Genomic DNA, 18,890 nt, shown 5'->3' on the forward strand with positions numbered 1-18,890 from the left:
GTTTAATTCATAGCTACACCAGCTATTAACATACTTTTTTGAATATTTCTTTTACCATATTTTGCCAGTTTGGTAGTGTTAGTAAATATTTATGAAGTACCTACTATGTGTAAAGCATTTTTCTAAATGTTGGAAGTGCAAATAAGAATAAAATAAAGTCTTCACTTTTTAAGAGTATAGAGAGATCCTGAGATTAAAAAGTTTGAGAGCCTTTGGTCTGAAGGCTCTTGTCAAGTTTTTGGTGGACTTTCACTAACTTTTCATCTTCTGCACCAGATGTTGACCTTTAAGGTGCAGTTAATTTTTTTTAGTTCATGATCAATAATGCAAGGCATGGTGATGAAATGATTCTTGTTTCCTTTGGACATTCTGTATATTCAGTTTCATCAACCTCTTTATTCATTTCTGTAAGGGGAAGTTGTGAGGCATCCTATTTAACCTCTTTATATTTAATGCTTTTTAAAAAAGTATTGTAGGTGTCAGTATTCTTCAAGTAGCATGTCAACTTTTTGATCATCGTGTTAATTTTTCACGTGTAGAATTACATTAATGTTTAAATTAATCTAATTGTTCTCAATTGTGTCTGACTCTTTGTAACCCCATTTGGGGTTTTCTTGCCAAAGATGTTGGAGTAGTTTGCCTTTCCTTTTCTGGCTCATTTTACAGATGAGGTAACTGAGGCAAACAGCGTTAAATGACTTGCCATAGTCACACAGCTAGCACGTGTCTGAGGTCAAATTTGAATCAGGAAGATAAATCTTCATAACTCGAGGCCCAGCACTATCCACTGCGCCACCTAGATGCCCCAAATTAATCTAATATCTAAGCTAAATGAATAAAGATAGTCTCAAACTTTTGACTTTTAGCATCTTCTCTATTTTCTGACAGATTGGTAAATCAAAATGATCTAAGATTAAACTATATTGTATATTTTTATTTGTTTCTTGGGTGGGTATGGGCAAAAAAGTATTTGAAAAGTACTTGCCAACCATTTAAAATAAGCCTCTCCTCAGTTACAGTATGTTGTCTGGAACATACTCCAAGAATTTTTACAACTTAGTAGACCCTGCCAGAATTTGTGCTTCTCTGAGATACGTAATTTGAACCCAGGGTCACCTCCAAGTCAAAATGAAGTAGAAGTTAAGGTTCATCAGTCTTTATTTGCATTGTGTAGTGGGTGTCCTATACATGATAATTAAGGGTTATAATTCTTTTCCTTCCTCTTCCTAAAAAAATTTGAGTCTCTGGCACAAAATTGTGGAAGATACGTAGATTCTTTAAAAAAAAAATTCAATATTTTTTCCAGATAAATTTCTTCAATACAGAGTTGAACAATATTATTAAAATGCATTTGGGGGCTTTGGTCAGTGTGCCAGTTTGTTAAATGAAGGATTTAATTTTCTTAAATTGTATTTGGGATACTTTTCCTTTTGCCAAATGTTTGATTTTTGTCCTCTACAGCCAAACCAGGTGGACGGGTGAAATGTCAGTATATATCTGCTGTGGATAAAGTTATCTTTGTGGATGATTATGCAGTAGGGTGTAGGAAAGACCTTAATGGGATCTTGTTGCTAGACACTGCTCTGCAAACTCCTGTTTCAAAGCAAGATGATGTAGTTCAGCTTGAATTACCAGTTACAGAGGTAAGTGGAATTAAATACGAATGTTTTTACTTTCTGCTTCTATTATTTTTGTATGTGTAGATTCTTAAATGAGCTCAGATTATATTTATGAGGAAATGGTCTATCGAATGTATTCATGAACACTGAGTGCAATGTTGCTTACATATTGGATATTCTATTGGACAGTTTTGCAGTGAATGTTTGCTGAAGAATGTAATGTCCTACTGTAGATAAGACAGTGCCCATTGGATATTACTTTGGGCTGTTCAAAATTCTAGGTTTAAATTTGAACATCATGTAATTTATTATGATGTTCAATTGTGAGAGTACATATAATGCCAGTTTACAGTTTTGGATTTATTCCAAATCTGAAAGTATGTTTCTTTAGGTTATTGAATTCTTAGCCATTTATGAGCTAGTACAATAGGATTTGAAATTTTGCCCTCCCATATGAGAATTCCATGTAGAAAGTTACTTAAATACTTTTGTTTCTACTTGTCAAACTGTAGAAAACCAATTGTTTGTCATTTAAAATTATTAAATTGTTAATTAGCATTTATTAAATATCTATTGTGTGCTAGGCACTGAGCTAAAAACTGGAATCTTCAGCTTCTGAGAGCAGTGTCTATTATCTAATTTCTCATTTAGGACATCAGGTGTCCATCATTTTGAACTTCATAAGTGATTACCAGGTAGTTAATCATGGCAGACTCTTGTTTTCATTAGTGAACACTTTCATGTTGCTTTTTGTTTGAATTATTGTACATTGAGTCATATTTTGATCTTTTTCATGGTTTAATGGAAGGTGTTTTTCTGTATTAAATTTCTTTTCAAGGTAGATTTTTGTGATCTTCCATGTCCCTTGTCCATAGTGGAAGGTTAATAAATGTTTTATGAATTGATTTGGCACTAAAGATGATCCTACAGGTATAACTTGCATCATGTGTCCAGGAAATAGACAACAGCAACATAATATCTGAATTCAGAGCAGATACTCAGAATCTCCTGGGCCAGTTGATAATATAACATAGATGTGAGGCTTTTAAACAGTAAATATGTAAGTTGTGTTTAAGTGTTAACTAGAATTAACATTGCTTTTTTTCTTTGGTTCAGAAAATTTTAAATCAGTTTTTAATACTTAAATGAATCTGAAAAGAACTGAGTCTTTGAAATATAAGTATAAATGAGTAATAATAATAATTCCCCCTTTTAAAGTACTTGTAAGTTTTGAGGTGCTTTCCTCAATAATTTTGTGATGTAGATAATATAAGCAGTATTATCTATATTTTACAGATGAGGAAACAATCTCAGGAGGTTGCAACTTTCCAATGCATGTAACAGTAAACATTGGAGTCTGTTTGAAAATAGAGCTCTGGATTTACAAATCTGCTATTTTTTTTTTTTTTTTTTACTATGACATGTTGCTGCATTACATTTTGGGTTTGTAGTATCTCTCTGGATCAAATGAGAGTAGGAGAATTATAGAATATGAGAACAGAAATGGATCTTATCTTTTTAATATTCTTAATTTTCTAAATGAGGAAATTGAAATATGCAGTTAGGGCACATAGTTTATGACAAAGTTGGCATTAGAGCTGTAGTCTTTTGATTCTTATTGGCACCTTTTTTATGCTAGGTTGCCAAATGTTCAACTGAATGCCAGTATTGATTATAAGTGTGCTATTCCAGCATAAGATCATATGTTTAGAGTTGGTAGAGACCTTAGAGGTCATCTGGTCAAACCAGATGAGGAAATTCAGGTTCACAGAGCTGAAGTGCTTCCCAAAAGTTGTACATGTTAAAATAAATGGCAGACTTGGGATTTGACTTTAAATTGTGTGCCCTTGTATACATTGTCTCTCATTCCATTGCCACTTGATCTTTATTTGTGAATGAAGTTAGTTTCATTGATAATGGGCAACTTAATAAGATATGGCTATCATAGTAATGCCTGTTGACAGCCTTACAGCATTTAGTTATACTCCTTAAGATGTAGATTCCTTGTTACTGTTATTGGTACGCATATGTCATCATGCCATTAATAAATGGAGATTTTAGATTATTTTAGGATAACTTCATGTCAACATTAACCTTTAATACATGTTATTAAAAAGACTTTGTAGGGAATTAATAGTAAAAGCAGAATTAGACTAAATAAATAAATATTCCCTGGCCATGACACATTTAACATTAGCCCAATAGTGGAACTTGGTTAAATTTAGGATTTAAATAATTATATCTTATTGGTTACATCATAATTTTAACTAACCAGTAATGACATTCTAATTATTGCAGCAGTGCACAATCTTATATGTTTTAAACTGGATAGAGTATAAACAGACCTGGAAAGATGACATTGCTTTCTTTTAAACTTTTATTAGAAACCATTGTAGAACAAAATCTAGAATCAACAGGTAGGTGAGTGTGTATTTTCTGTTAATTTTTATGTGTGAAAAGAAATAGGTAATAGTCTTTCAGCTTCTTTCTGAACATGCTACTCTATTTTTGACCTTGTAAAAATGAGCCAGATATGCCAAATTGCTCATGCTAGGCAGTTAGGAGAAGTGAGGACATTCGAAAATAGTTAGTACTTAGACTTATTTTAAGCCTAAGACCATTTATTTGATTTAGCCATTAGATGCTTCATTTTATTATTGTGACTTTTTAAACTAGTAGAATGTAATAGGGATTAAAGTTTTCACTTTTCTCTTGGTATTCTCAGCACATAGTAGCTACTTTGTAATAAGTAAGCTATTTACACAATAGTCTATATATAATAGAAAAAAATTTAAACCCACATTAACTATTTCCCTGTATTGCACAGCAGAAAGCAAGAGAATAAAGTATACAACTAGAACGGAAAGAAAACTTTAAAAGAAGGCCAAGTTTTAAACACGAAACAGGTTTTTTTATATTTGATCTTGGAAGAGCCACCAGAGTTCATTGAATAAGGGAGTAGTTCCATACGTGCTAGTACTTTCACTCCAGCATTATCTTTTTGGTGTCTATTTTTATATATTCTTCTATATTTATATCTTTTATTTTATATTTTTTCTTCTCCACTATGGCTATAAGCCACCTGAAGATATAGACTGTTTGGTTCTGGACTTTCTGTCTCCAGTACATTGTGCCTGGTTCATAGTAAAATGCTTAAAATATTTATTGATTGATTAGATTGCTGACCACATTTTTATAAATACTTCTTCCTGAAAGAATTGCAGAAGAAAATGATTTTGTCAGGGTATTGTTTTCACAGCTCTGGCCCCTGCCTACTTTCTTCATTGACTAAATGTTTTAGTGTCTACTATGTGCCAGACATTGTGCTAGACACTGGGAATACAAAGACCAAAACAAAGGAAAACCAGTCACTGCCTCATAGAGCTTATGTTCCTTACTTCTCAAAACCTTTCCTTTCCCTTACCTTTAAACCCCACACATTTTTCTGAAATTTATAGATAGCTAGTTGAGTTATGGCCTGATATGACGGAAAACTGGGCACTTTTTAGTCTTGCAATTTTTAACATAGCTTGCCTGTTTTTTTAAACTCTAGGATTGGTGCTCTGTATTTTCAGTCCTGTTCTGAGCCCACCTCCCCATATCACTGATTGTATAATTTTTTGCTTTGTTATTTAAATAGACTTGTAGAAACTTAGAGTTGGGAGTGATACCTAGTTGAACTGTACATCCTTTTCAAAGCTATTTTCTATAATACCTCTGCCTCTTTGTAACATCTGTCTACCCACTTGTCCTAGGAATCATCTTTTTTACTACCATCAGTTTGTTGCTGGAGTTCTCAACCATCCTCAGAATTCTGCCCTTGAAACATGCTTATCAATATGAATGTAGATTCTAGCTAAAAATTTTAGAAGGGATTGAAGTATAGGGAAAGAGTACTGAATTTGAAGGCCAACTCTGTTACCTGCTTACCTGTTTGTTGTTGGAAAAGTCATTTAACTTTACTGGACTTGTTCTCCCACCTGTAAAATGAGGGTTTGTTACTGCATGAACAAGAGGGGCTAAATCAAAATCCTGTTATCTTAAAACGTCTTACCCAGAATTGAGCTTTGTATTCCACATAGAGTCTGACCAGTACAGATTATATATATATAGTAGGAGTATTATCATCCTTTATTTGATCAAAATATTTCTGCCTATAATACTTTTGGTCTCACTGAATTACAGTATCTCCTTCATAAGGTTGGTTATTGGACTTTTGGTCAACTAAATTTTTCAGGAATTTTTTCACAAGCATTCTCAGGAAAGAATTACCCTGTTCCCTACTTATAAAAACTGAACTTTTGAACTATCAGAAAACGACTTTACATTTATCCTCATTAAATTTCATCTTATTTAGACTTATCATTGCAATTTATAGATTATTTTGAATTTAGATTTTGTCAGAGTGTTAGTTGTTGTGTGAAGCTTTTTGTTGTATGAATATTGGATGAATATACTTTATTTGTCTTAGTTTACATTTTTGACAAATTTTTAAGGACAAAACAGTTAAGTTCAAAACCCAGTAGAAAGATTTCTTTTTAAGTAAATCAACATAGTTGTGAAACCAGCTGTAACTGTTCCAGCCCCTATTCCATTATCTTGTCCAAAAGGATATTACGGTCACAGAACTTCATGACTAAGAAATTTTAGGAACTGTCTAATTTGAATCAACACCTGAAAAACTTGTACTGCAACCCATCTGTTGCTTTGAAACTTCCACTCATTTTCCTTAGTTCTGCCTCTGGGAGCAAACAAAACTAGTCTTATTACCCTTCTACATATGGCCTTATAAGCACTTGAATCCTGTCATATCTCCCTGTAGCCTTGTCTTCTCCATGTTAATTGTCTCCATTTCCTTCAATAGATCCTCATATGATATGGGGGGGCAGCTAAGTGGTGCAGTGGATAGAGCATCAGTGCAGGAGTCAGGAGGGCCTGAATTCAAATCTCACCTTAGACACTTGACACTCACTAGCTGTGTGACCTTGGGCAAGTCACTTAACCCCAATTGCCTCATCCTGGGTCATCTCCAGTCATCCTGATGAATATCTGATCTCTTGGTCCAGATAGCTCTGGAGGAGAAGAGAGGCTGGTGACCTGCACAGCCCTCCCTCACTCAAAACAAAGTCAAGTGCAAGTCATGTCATTATTTCTCTGATGGCTTGATCTTCTTTGGCAATGAAAGATCAACATCACAACACAACATATAATATGTATTTTAAGTACTTTCACCATCCTTGTTGAATTTCTGTGGAGCTTCTCCAGCCATCTAGATGTCTTTGACATGCTTTTCTAAAATAAAAATATCCCTGTCATTCCTTTGCCTAGTAACTGATCCAGGTTATTCTTTTTAAAAGAAAAAAGCAAACAAACCTATTTCTAATATTAAAAAGTAGATTCAGCTACAGGTGGCTGCTTGGATGTAAATTCCCTCACCTTTTACTTATGTAATAGACATAACTAAAGGGAGAATGTCAAGGTCACTCCACTAGGTATTGGATTGGGTTTGGAGATGGTGCTGTTATTAACTGTTTGACATCTTATTCAGCGAAAATCTTCAGGATAGTATTAGTTTTATGTGTGATAGAAAATTCAGAATGGGCAAAAGCACCCCTATATGCATTTAAAATTTTACTGGTAGTCAAATGAATTTCATTGAATAAATACTACATGATCAATTCAATGCATTTGAGGTATAAAAGAGAAATACGAATAAAGAATTTAAATTTTTATCTCTGAATTATCCATGGCACCCAGTTTTTCATATGTGATTTTTTGGTCGAACAATTTTCCTTATGATTTATGATAGCATGTTGTAAAAATAGAATGATATAGCTTGAAATTCCAAGTGTTTTCAAATCTTTATTTTCTTGAGTTACAGTGAATACTGTATTGATATCAAAGGGAAGAAAAGCAATGTCAGAACTCAAGAATATTTGCCTAAGATGGGCAGATAACAAAGCTGAGAGTAGCTGAGCTTTTAAATTCCTTTTCTAGATCTTTTTTTAGTATTTTCTTGCCTTGCATAATTTTTGTTATTCATCTTTTTTGGGGGAGGGATGACCATTTTCATCTATTTTATGAGCATAGCTGTTCAGTAGGTCTCAAAAATAAAAGTACTTTTTAAGAAGTAGTGTGATTAAGTTCTATATTGTTCACTTTTTGTAACAGTATAGATACCTGTTAGGATTTCCTGTGCCTTTTGGCAGAGAATCTGTTCACTTGTAGAAGTCTTAAATATTGAAGATTTTACAATTTCAAATATATCATGTAAAATATAAAATTTCTTCTATATTTTTTATTCAATAATGATAAAAATAATTTCATACTCTGAGATCAGTGACATGAACAGTTAAAAATACCAGAACCTTTGAAATTCTAGTTTAGTATTACTGATTTTAATTAATGGGGCATGGGATAAAGAGAACATGTATTTTCTTCTCTTGGAAATTATTCATAGCATCATTATATTATGAATTTATTAATCCTTCAAATTATAATTCAGTTGTAAGGCCCAGCTTATTAAGTTTTGTTTTTTAAGTTTTTATGTTTTTATTTCATCTTCTAGGCCCAGCAACTTTTATCTGCTTGTATAGAGAAGGTAGATGTTTCTTCTTCTGAAGGATATGACTTATTCATCACACAGCTAAAAGACGGACTGAAAAATACATCTCACGAGACAGCAGCTAATCATAAAGTTGCTAAGGTAAGAATGTATAAATGAGACTAATATATTACATTAGAATTATAAGGAAAAATATTGTCCTTTTGTCTGTCTATCTCTCCACTCTTAGAGACAGTATTTTTTAATATACTTGAGATTTTAAAAAGTATCTAAAAATCTTCACATTTAAATGGCTTTTATTTAAATATTTAGCTTACTGAATTTTCTGGGCTGCCCACTTCTTTATGCATGCATGTCTCATTGTGTTCAGGTTGATTCTAAACTAGATTAGGTATAGGCTTTTGTTTCCCTTCTTTTTTGGGGAGTAGTTTAAGTATTCTAGATCAGACTTTAGTTATTTCTTTAGGAGACTGGAATGTTTGAACTTGCCTTGCAGATTCAGTTCACTTGTTGGAAGAATGTGAGCTGACTTAGAGGCATCATGAGCTGATATATAGGACTAGCAAACCCAGGAATTTATAAGGCATTGTTTATTTTTCCTTAGTGAGAATTTTCTACAAAGTTCTGTTGTAGTGCCTCATTGTGATATGTTGGTGATTCTTAAAGCTATGCCTGGTTTCTTAAAACTTTGTATACTAAGGGAATCTGAGTTCTGGCATGTTTTAATAGACTCGAAAAGATTTCAGTATGGTCCTAAAATCAGACTGTCTTCAGAGAATCCACCTACCAAAATGCAGATATGGCCATCGTAAGTTTGTCTACTTAACGATGAATTCTTTGGCCATGGCAACTCATGGAAAAAAATACAAAAAAGACCTTTAGTCCTGTGCCATTCTTCTACTTCTGTAATAATGAAAGCCATATAGAGATAAAGAGTGCTAATGAATCAATGAACTGACATTTAATAGGAGACACATAATTTTTAGAATGTCTATATAAATGTCAGCTTAGTTGATGCTGCTGTAAATGTAAATTACTGTCTTGATCAGTGAATAGACACATTACTAGAGGAACTATTTTTATCTTTTTGTTTTCGTTACAAATAAAATTAGTAAACAGAAAGATCCATAGGATAAGAAACGTAAAGCCGAAAGGGACTTTAGGGATTATTGAGTCCAAATTGTTCATTTTATAGTTGAAGATTCTCAGACCCAGAGGAGTTAAGTGATTTGCCTGGGGCATTCAGCTAGTAAGTGCCTGAGGTGGAATTTGAATTTAAGACTTGATGACGCCTTAATTCTGCATAGTCTCTGCTATAGTCCAGGGGTGGGGAACCCATGACCCTCTAGCTCCTCAAATACAGCCCTTTGACTGAATCTAAGCTTCACAGAACAATCCCCTTAATAAAAGGATTTGTTCTGTGAAACTTGAACTCAGTCAAAAGGCTGCACCCAAGGACCTAGAAGGCCAAATGTGGCCTTAAAGTCGTAGGTTCCCCACCCCTGTATACCATGCTACCTCTGTAAGGAAATGTGCAGCTAAATTGAAGGGTCCTTCATAGACTTTGCTTGTTAGATGTAAATAATGGAGTTGGCAGAGTTGGTTTTGCTCTGTATTCAGAGGCAACAAGAAATCTCAGTGGAATCATTCCTGAATTAGCTCATTCACTCATTAGAGCAGATTTCAAAAATGAGGAAAGATATGGTACGCAGTTTAACTGATGCTAAAGTAACTTTAACCTCACATGCTGACAAATGGAAAAATCATTGAAAAAACGCACTATCAAAGTGTCTGTAATTTGTTACATAAGTTTACTACAAAAGTAGATAGAAATCTCTTCAACTGGTAAATATTTGATCTTGGAAAGTGGAGAGATGGAGAAAGATGGTGCAAGATTCTAAGAATCACTTCATACCACCTCATACCTATCAGATTAGCAAATATGACAAAAAAGGAAAATGTTGGATGTTGGAAGGGATGTGGGAAAACTGAGACATTAATGCATTGTTGGTGGAGTTGTGAACTGATCCAACCATTCTGGAACTTTGCCTGAAGGGCGGTAACACTGTGCATACCCTTTGATCCAGAAATCCCACTGCTAGGTCAATAGCCTAAACACATAAAAAAGTGAGAGAAAAAGACCTATTTGCACGAAAATATTTATGGCAACTCTTTTTATGGTAGCTAAGAATTAGAAATCAAAGGGATGCCCATCAATTGGGGATGGGCTAAACAAGCTGTGGTATATGATTGTAATGGAGTATTATTGTGCTATAAGAAATGACAAGCAAGTTGATTTCAGAAAAATCCAGAAAGACTTAGATGAACTGATGCTCAGTGAAGTGAACAGAACCAGCAGAATGTTTTACACAGTAACAGCAGTACTGTTCAGTGAAGAACTGTGAATGACTTAACTATTCTCAGCAATACAATGATCCAAGACAATCCCAATGGACTAATGATGAAGTATGCTCTCTGCCTTAAGAGAAAGAACTGATCTTGTTTGAATAGATTTAAGCATTCTGTTTTTCACCTTCATTCTTTTTCTTGGATGAAGAATGGTATCCACCTCCTAACATTCAGAATGAGACAAGTTTTTAGAAGCTCTTCATTTTCCATCAGTTGTTCTACTGATCATGCTCCTATGTTGCGTACCCTCTGGCAGATGTATGTTCCCTGTATTCCCTTAGGTTTCCTTTTGCATATTGTCTTCCCTCATTATATTGTACGCTCATTGAGGGAGGGAACAGGTCTTTCTTATTTGTATTTCTGGTGGAAAACAAATGTACTGTGTACAGTGATATTTTGAAGGTGCTTAATAAATGTTTATTGACTGATTTGACATGGCCAATAGATAGCTCTGGTTTGCTTAAATTTTCCTGTTTAGGGTTTTGTTTTTCTTTTAGATGAGGATGTGTGTGTGTGTGTGGGGGGGGCAGGTTTTGACTTATGGTGGGAGGAAGAGAAAATAATTGTTAATTGAAAAGTAAAATAAAATTTAAAAAAGTCTCCCAAATAAATATGGAAAAATCCTGTATGGAAAAATTCATTCCCCCTCTTCCCTTGTCCCTGAAAAATTACAGAAGAATGGAGTGTACCTGAGATATAACTATATAAGACAAAAAGTGAATGAAAATGGGCAAAGAATCCTAGCGAGCACTTTAGAGAAAGTGACAGACAAATTATGATGTTACTTTTCATGTTGCAATTAACTGTGGTTATAAAGCAGAAACAAACAAAACCCAGCTGGGTCTAGCCCAAGAAGACCCAAAAAAAGAGATTATACTGGAGGTGGCACAATTTTGAGGATGATGAAGGATTAGTTCTTAAGGTGGTGGATGAAGGACAAGGCCTGAAAAGAAATCCTCACACCCCAATGATAACCAAAAAGGGGCCACAGAGTAAATATCAGTAAGCCATTTGCCTACTTCGTCGCCATTGAAAAATTTTTTATAAGGATAAAATACAAGTAACTTCATGTTTATCCAGACCATCCTTGTTATGAGCATTAGAAAAGTACATGTTAGCTGTTACAATCAATATTCCATAGCAGGTCATATCTTTACTAAACAATGAGTAGATCAAAGAACAAATCATAGAAATTCATTATGTGAGAAGAAAAATGATGATGAAACAATGTATCAACGTTTTTGAGATGCAACTGAAGCAGTGTTGTAGAAAAACTGTATCCCTAAAACATACTTTAATAAAAATAGAATCCAAGCAGATTAATAAACTATGAACACGTTTAATGAATATATGTTTTAAGTGTGCTTTCAAAGAATTATAAATCAACCAAAAAAATATTTTAAAAATGGAGGAGAAATGAAATAAAATAACTGAAAACCAAAAAAGACTATGGAAAGCAAAAATAAAAAAGGGAAACCTACCAAGTTAAAATAATTTCTACAATAGCTTGAAAAGTAGTAAAATTGATAAACTTTTATCTTACATTATTTAGTAGAAGATATAGAAGCAAAAGCAAAGGAGATCTACTTTCCCCACTATTTTTTGGTTTAATTCTGAAAATGCTAGCAATAGGAATAAGTTAAAAAAAAGAAATTAAAACCTTAAAAGTAGGCAAAGAGGTGAAAAAACTATCCTTTTTGTCTTATGATATGATGGTTTATTGAGAAAATCCTAGGACTTAAATGAAGATACCAACTGAGACAGAAAGTTTAGAAAAGTTGCAGGAAAAATAAATGCATAGAAACAGCTGCATTTCTGTATAGTGAGCATTTATACAGGTCTTCACATCTTTAAATTAAGTTTTAGTTTTATTGATAGTTTTTATTTTTATATTATGCATATTTACAGATTGCTTCCTCTTCATGAGAGGTTTCTTGTCACAAAATAAAACATTTAAGTAAAACTAATTACATAGTGATCTCATCTGAAAAGTTTATGCAACATTTTATATTTGTAACATCCCATCAATTCACTATATATTTGAATTAACAAGGATTTAGTTTCTTTTCCAACTCTACCTAATTATAAATAAGAGGAAAAAAAGTCAGATTCCATGTAATAAATACACTTAGTGAAACAAAACAAATTCCTCTGATATCTGTGCAAAATATATATATTCATTTCTGCACCCTAAATCTATCCATCACTTCTCTGTCACTTTAACAACTTTATATATTTTCAGTGAAATTGTAACTATATTAAATTGTTCTCCTGGTTTTATTTTTCATTCTTATAATGTTGATGTTATACAGTATAAATCATTTTTCTGGTTCTTTTCACTTCATTTCGCATTTGTTCACGTGGAGAAGTGGGTGCTGTTATTATTCCCATTTTAGAAATGAATGAAACTGAGGCAGAAAGAAAGTAAGTGATGTGCCGAGGGTTACATAGCTAATAAAATGTCTAAGGCCAGATGTGTCTTATCTTCATGACTCCAGGTACAATGCTTTGTCTACTTTGCTGTCTAGCTGTCTGTAGCTAGACAAGTGGCAAGATAATAGAAAGGGAAATCTCACAGTGTATAACTTAAAAAAAAACAACCCAACATCATAAAATAGATCAGTCTACCAAAGCAGACAAAATACTTGTATAGATTTAATGAATTATAAACAGATTGAATAAAGAATAACTTATAAAACTGTAGAATATTCAGTGCTGTGGCTGCACAGTGTTAATATAATAAAAATGACAATACTACCAAGGTTAATATAGTTTTAATGGTATTCCAGTTGAACTATTAAAATGATACTTTTGTAGCACTCACTAAAATAATAATTCAGAGAAATCTAAAGTCTACAATACTAAGGGAAATAATGCAAAAAGGCAGAAAAGAAGGGAGAATAACAGCTCTTGTTCTCAATCTACATTATAAAACAATGGTCATCAAAACAATTTGATATTGCATGGAGAAGTAGGCTCAACGGAACCAACTAGACAAAGGAGAATCAAAAACTATGGAATTCAGTAGCTCAATGTTTTGGGAAACAAATTACTTATCAAAAAACTGCTGAAGATTTTCATTGGATAGTATATGTGTATTGAGTGGGGAGGAGGGATAAAGAGGTTTCTGAATAACATTGGTAGATAATAATAGCATTTAAATAGTGCCAGGCACTATATAAAAAAAGCTGTGAGCTTTTGGGTTATCTCATTTGATCCTCACCACTACCATGTGAGTTTTATTATTCCCATTTTACTTACTGGGAAACTGAGGCCAGCAGAGGTTAAGTAACTTGCCCAGAGCCACATAGGTAGTGTCTGAAGACTGGATTTGAACTTGTCTCTTTCTGACTCCAGACCCTATATTCACTGTGCCACAATTGCTTAGCAGCCAAGATAGAGAACCTCAGAATAGCTGTGGGAAGCAAAGTTATTCCAGTTCCCTCAACTCAGCCAGAGGGGAGTGAATGAAAGTTTAGCCAGTGCTGGAAAAGGAGGGAGTCAGATCTTACTGAGACACAGAAGTTGGGATGAATGGGAAAGGAAAACAGTTAAGATGAAAGGTGGTTTGTTGCCTGTGGACTAGGCAGAGAACACAGGGGAAGGAGTGGATAGCTTTAGAATGGAAATTTGAATTGGGTTAAGAGGAATGGGAATACTTGGAGGTTGAGGAGCAGAACTTGAATAATTACCAGGCAGAGCTCATTTTTGTTGTTACTTTTTCTGTTGTAGTCTTTGCCAATAGTTTCCTGATTTTGTTGATTTCATTTTACATCAATTCATTTAATTCTTCCCCTTGCTTTTCTGTTTTTATCGTTTTCATGCTAGGTATTTAGTAAATGGTTTTCTTTCAGTAATATCCCACTACTGTAATGGAATGTAATCTAATAGTTTATTCATCCATTCCTTTATCAGTATTTTTTTTCCCCAGTTTTTCCCCTATTCCCCCCCTCCCAGTTCTTTACTATTGCAAAAAGTACTGCTTTAAATATTTTTATTTATATTTGAGACTTAATTTTTTGTCACTGACCTCCATGGAGTATTTATCCTAGCACTGGGCCAAAAAAAGTTACGAGCATTTTAATCATTCTTTCCATAATTTGTAATTGTTTTCCAGAATCGTTATATTAATTCACAGCTCTAACAACAGTTTTTTAGTGTACCACCTTTCCCTGTTTGTTTAATGTTTACTTTCCCCATCTTTTGTTGTCTTGAGCAGCTTGCTAAGTGTGTGGCAATTTTTGAGTTTACATTTGCATTTCTCTCACTAGTGATTTGGAGAATTCTTTCATTCTTTCAGTTGTTAATAGTTTGTAATTCTTTTGAGAAATGTTTTTTCATATCCTTTGCCCACTCATCTTTTGGGGAATTTCTTTTGGTTTTAACCTTTTTTTTAGTTGTCTATAAATTTTGTATATCAAAACTTTATCAATGATGTAATTGGAAGGTTTTTCCCTCTTTCAACCACTTCTCCCTTTTTATCCTCATTTCATTAATCGTTTTCATTCGAAACTTTTCAGTTTTATGTAATCACAGTTACCTGTTTTACCTCTTTTATTTTACTTTATCTCTTATTTCTTTAAGAATTCAAACTCCCTCAATTGTGAAAGATATGTGATCTGCTTCTCTTAAACTTTCTTATGGTATGAACTTTAATATTCTGCTCATGTTTCCATTTTGAATTTCTTTTGGAATAATTGGAGGAACATTCTCACTGGTCATTGCTGTACTGTGATAAGATAATACAATAAAAATAATAGTGCCACCAAAGTTAATTACAGATTTAGGGCTATGCCAGGCTGACTGCCAAAGGTACATTTTATAGAGCTAGACAGAAAAACTGCTCATTTGGGGAAATGATGGGGAAAAAACTATTATAAAACAAGTAAAGAATTAAGTCATAGAGCATTTATTAAGCAGTTGTTATAGGCCAAGTGTCCCAAGCACTGGGAATACCAGTATGAGCAAAAAGAAAAACAATTTCTGCTCTCAAGGAGCTTGCTTTCTACTGGGGGAATGTGAAGGTGCCTAGCTGGGGGCATTGCAGTGCACCCTGAAGAGGCCCTTCTAGATTTCCTCCTTCAAATGGAAGTTTTAGGAACAACCAACCAAATAGAGGGAGATGCTTCAAGGGGTGGAGGGCACTAACAGTGTATCAAGTGTCAGGGTATAGTGAGCTTCCAGGGTGAGGGGCATTACAGGGGCATTGTCCAAAAAAAAGTTTGGGAGAGTCAGAAATGAAGACTAGAGAAGTTTTTTAAAACCATTTCATCCTGGTCATAAAATAAGATGTAGAAACAACTGAACTTAGTTATTAGCTTGTGTTGAGTGAACTTGAAAATAAAATTACCTAGGAAAGAGTTCCTTTGATAGGAATTGCTAGGAAAACTAGAAATCTGTCTGATAGAAGTTAAATTTAGATAAATTATTTTTAACACTGCATACAAGTCTTGGGTGAAACTATAGCTTTTAAATCTCTTCGATCTTATACCAAAAAAGTTTGCTAATATTATTTTTCTTTTTGAGAAAATAGATTATGATAGTAGGACCATAAATTTAGAGCTAGAAAAGTTTCTAGAAACCATCTAATCCAGCCCCATAAAGCAACTGAGACCCAGAAAAGCTAGTTAGTTGCCTAAGGTCCTATACATAGCAGGTAGAAAAGTTGGAATTTAGTAGTCTTTTCACTGAGCTGTACTGTGATATGTGCTCAGTAGGCTTAGGCTGTTTTTAAAATATTTGATAGAAGCTCATAGTTCATATGTATTTGAGGAAATCATTAGGACATTATATGGAAATAGGCTCAAAAAGTTACAGGGCTAGGTGGAAGAAAAAGCTTGATTAAAACAAGAGTGATTGCTACAGTCATTGTTCTTGTTTAGTCATGTCTGACTTTACACAAACCTGTGGACCATATCAGTACTGTCTGTGGGTTTTGTTTTGGTGGGGGCTTTTTTGTTTTGTTTTGTTTTGTTTTTTGACAAAGATACTGGAGTGGTTTGCTATTTCCTTCTGTAGGGGCAGAAATCAAATGACTTGCCCAGGGTCACACTGATAGTAAGTGTCTGAGGTCAGTCAGGTTTTCCTGACTCCAGATCCAGTGCTCTATCCACTAAGCCATGTAGCATCCTCATAGTGATTACATTTTATTTTAAGTTCTGAGATTGTCATTTAAATTGTAAAGAGCCAACTTAATTTCCCCTTATACCTCATTTTTGTATACAGTGGCTCTAGGTGCTTAGTGGTGTGGAATTTGGGTTATATTATAGGTTACTGTGGTGTAGATTTTTGAGGATGGGGAAAATGGGATATGATCAGGGATGAACACTTGTACATTGTGGCTGGAGTTTTCAAAAAGAGTTAAATTAATTTTTGTTTTTCTAGTTCAAATATGTATCTGTGATAAGTTGAGCAAGAAAAGAGAAAATCTGATAAAGCCTTGATTCTAAGCATTTATTTTTGGTCATTTAAAAATTAAATGTTGCATTAGCTTAACATTGAACATCCATACCACCCACTTGCTTAGAACTACTTATATATAAAATTATTAATTTCAGTGCATTAAAGTATGAAACATTTTTAAATTCCCTCTTTAATGTTTGTAGTTAAATTAATGTGTGTATTGTATTCTGGTTCCACTTTTTTTCACTGTATATGATTTCATAAAGGTTTTTCTAGCTTTTGCTGCATTCCTCAATATTATCAGTTTTGATTGTGTCCCATTATGTTGCTCTATCACATTCTAACCATTTGTTCTGTTGTTTCCATTCTCCCCCTTCTCCCCCATTACACATACTGCTACTATGAAAAATCTTTAAACAAGTAGTTCTAGTAAATACTTAATTCAGAATACATTTTCAAAAAGAGAATTGTTGGAATAAAAAGTATGCTTATTTTAAAAATTTAGACCATGTATTACCAAATTCAAATGATTCTATAATTTTTCATGCATACTTGCAATGAATTCATGCACTGATTTCTTCCCTTTCCTGCCAACATTGAATTTACCTGCTTTTTGTTATTTCTTCCAGCTTAATAGATGTGATGGTGGTGACTTATTTTTCTAAAAGTTTACTGACTGACCTTTTTCTTAAAACTGGCTTTTTTTTTTCAAGTGATCATTAACGATTTATACGTGCATTTTAGTAAATTGTTCAAATCAGTTTTTCCTTTTCCTTTTTCTTAAATTTTATTTGTTTTTGTCATCTAAGAACTGCCTTCTCACTGCCCTACCTCAAAACTTCCAATTGAAAACACAAGAAAAGCAAAACACAATGAAAACATGTCCATTCTATCAGAACAAATTTCCACTTTGACCATGTTAAAAAAATGTATTTGTCTCATTCTGCATTCTACGTCCTTTACCCAGGAGATGGGTAGCATGTTTCAGTATTAGTCCTCTGGAATCCTAGTTGATCATTGTGCTGATAAAATTCAACATAATTGTATTCTGTTACATTTATATACCAAGGCTTATTCATCCATTCCCCAGTTTATGGATACTCCCTTACATCCTGTTCTTTGCCACCTCAAAAAGAGCTGTGTGTGTATTTACATCTTTAGTATTTGTTGTGCTTAGTACTAATCCCTCTCTTATTTTACCCAGTCTCTAATTCCCTTTTCTCCTTCTTTAGCTCCTTTCTTTTTTCAGTAAAATAAATTTCAGTACTCTGTACTCTTCTTTCTTTTGACTACTTCAGATGAGAATGAGGTTTAAGAGTCATCTACTCCCTTCCCCTCATTCATGTGGATATCAACTTGTGTACCTTGATTCTGAGTAATTTTCCCTAATCTTCCTTTTCCTTCTCTCCAGTGTATTCTTTTTTATCTGTTTCCTTTCTTTCTTTTTTTTTTAAGATCATCAAGACATTGAAATCAGTTTTTAAAAGAATTGGCAACTATATATATGATTGCTCCAGATCATTAATAATAAGAGAAGTGCAGATCAAGATAGTTCTCAGGTTATGCTTCACAAATAGTAAATTAGCAAAGGTAGCACAAGATGGAAAATAAAATCAACAAGGATTTGTTAAGCACTTACTATGTGAATCAGGGGTATAAAGACAACTCTATGTGTGTGTATATGTGTGTGTGTGTGTGTGTGTGTGTGTGTGTGTGTGTGTGAGAGAGAGAGAGAGAGATAGAGAGGGAGGGAGGGAGGGAGAGAGAGAGAATGAGAATGCAAGGCATGCAAAATAGATACGGAGCAATTTTGGAGAGAGATTATTAGGAACAGGGAGAGGTTTGGAAAGTTTTTCTTGTAGAAGATTGTAGTTCTGCTGAACCTTGAAGAGAGT

At 33.7% G+C, this 18,890-nt stretch overlaps 1 protein-coding gene across 8 annotated transcripts in view; it reads left to right on the plus strand.

Annotated features, from left to right (window-relative positions):
- BIRC6 (baculoviral IAP repeat containing 6) overlaps positions 1-18,890 on the plus strand; it is a 302,402-nt gene that overhangs the window by 35,907 nt on the left and 247,605 nt on the right. For all 8 annotated transcript variants that reach the window (XR_011972445.1, XR_011972446.1, XM_072634130.1 and 5 more), the window contains exons 2-3: positions 1,462-1,643; positions 8,188-8,325. Coding sequence is in view for 6 of the 8 variants with exons in the window: in XM_072634130.1 (XP_072490231.1) it covers positions 1,462-1,643; positions 8,188-8,325 (320 nt within the window). In the remaining 2 variants the exon portion in view is untranslated. The remainder of the gene's footprint in view (positions 1-1,461; positions 1,644-8,187; positions 8,326-18,890) is intronic.

Source organism: Notamacropus eugenii, chromosome 1, assembly GCF_028372415.1.
Source record: "Notamacropus eugenii isolate mMacEug1 chromosome 1, mMacEug1.pri_v2, whole genome shotgun sequence".
Taxonomy (NCBI): Eukaryota; Metazoa; Chordata; class Mammalia; order Diprotodontia; family Macropodidae; genus Notamacropus; species Notamacropus eugenii.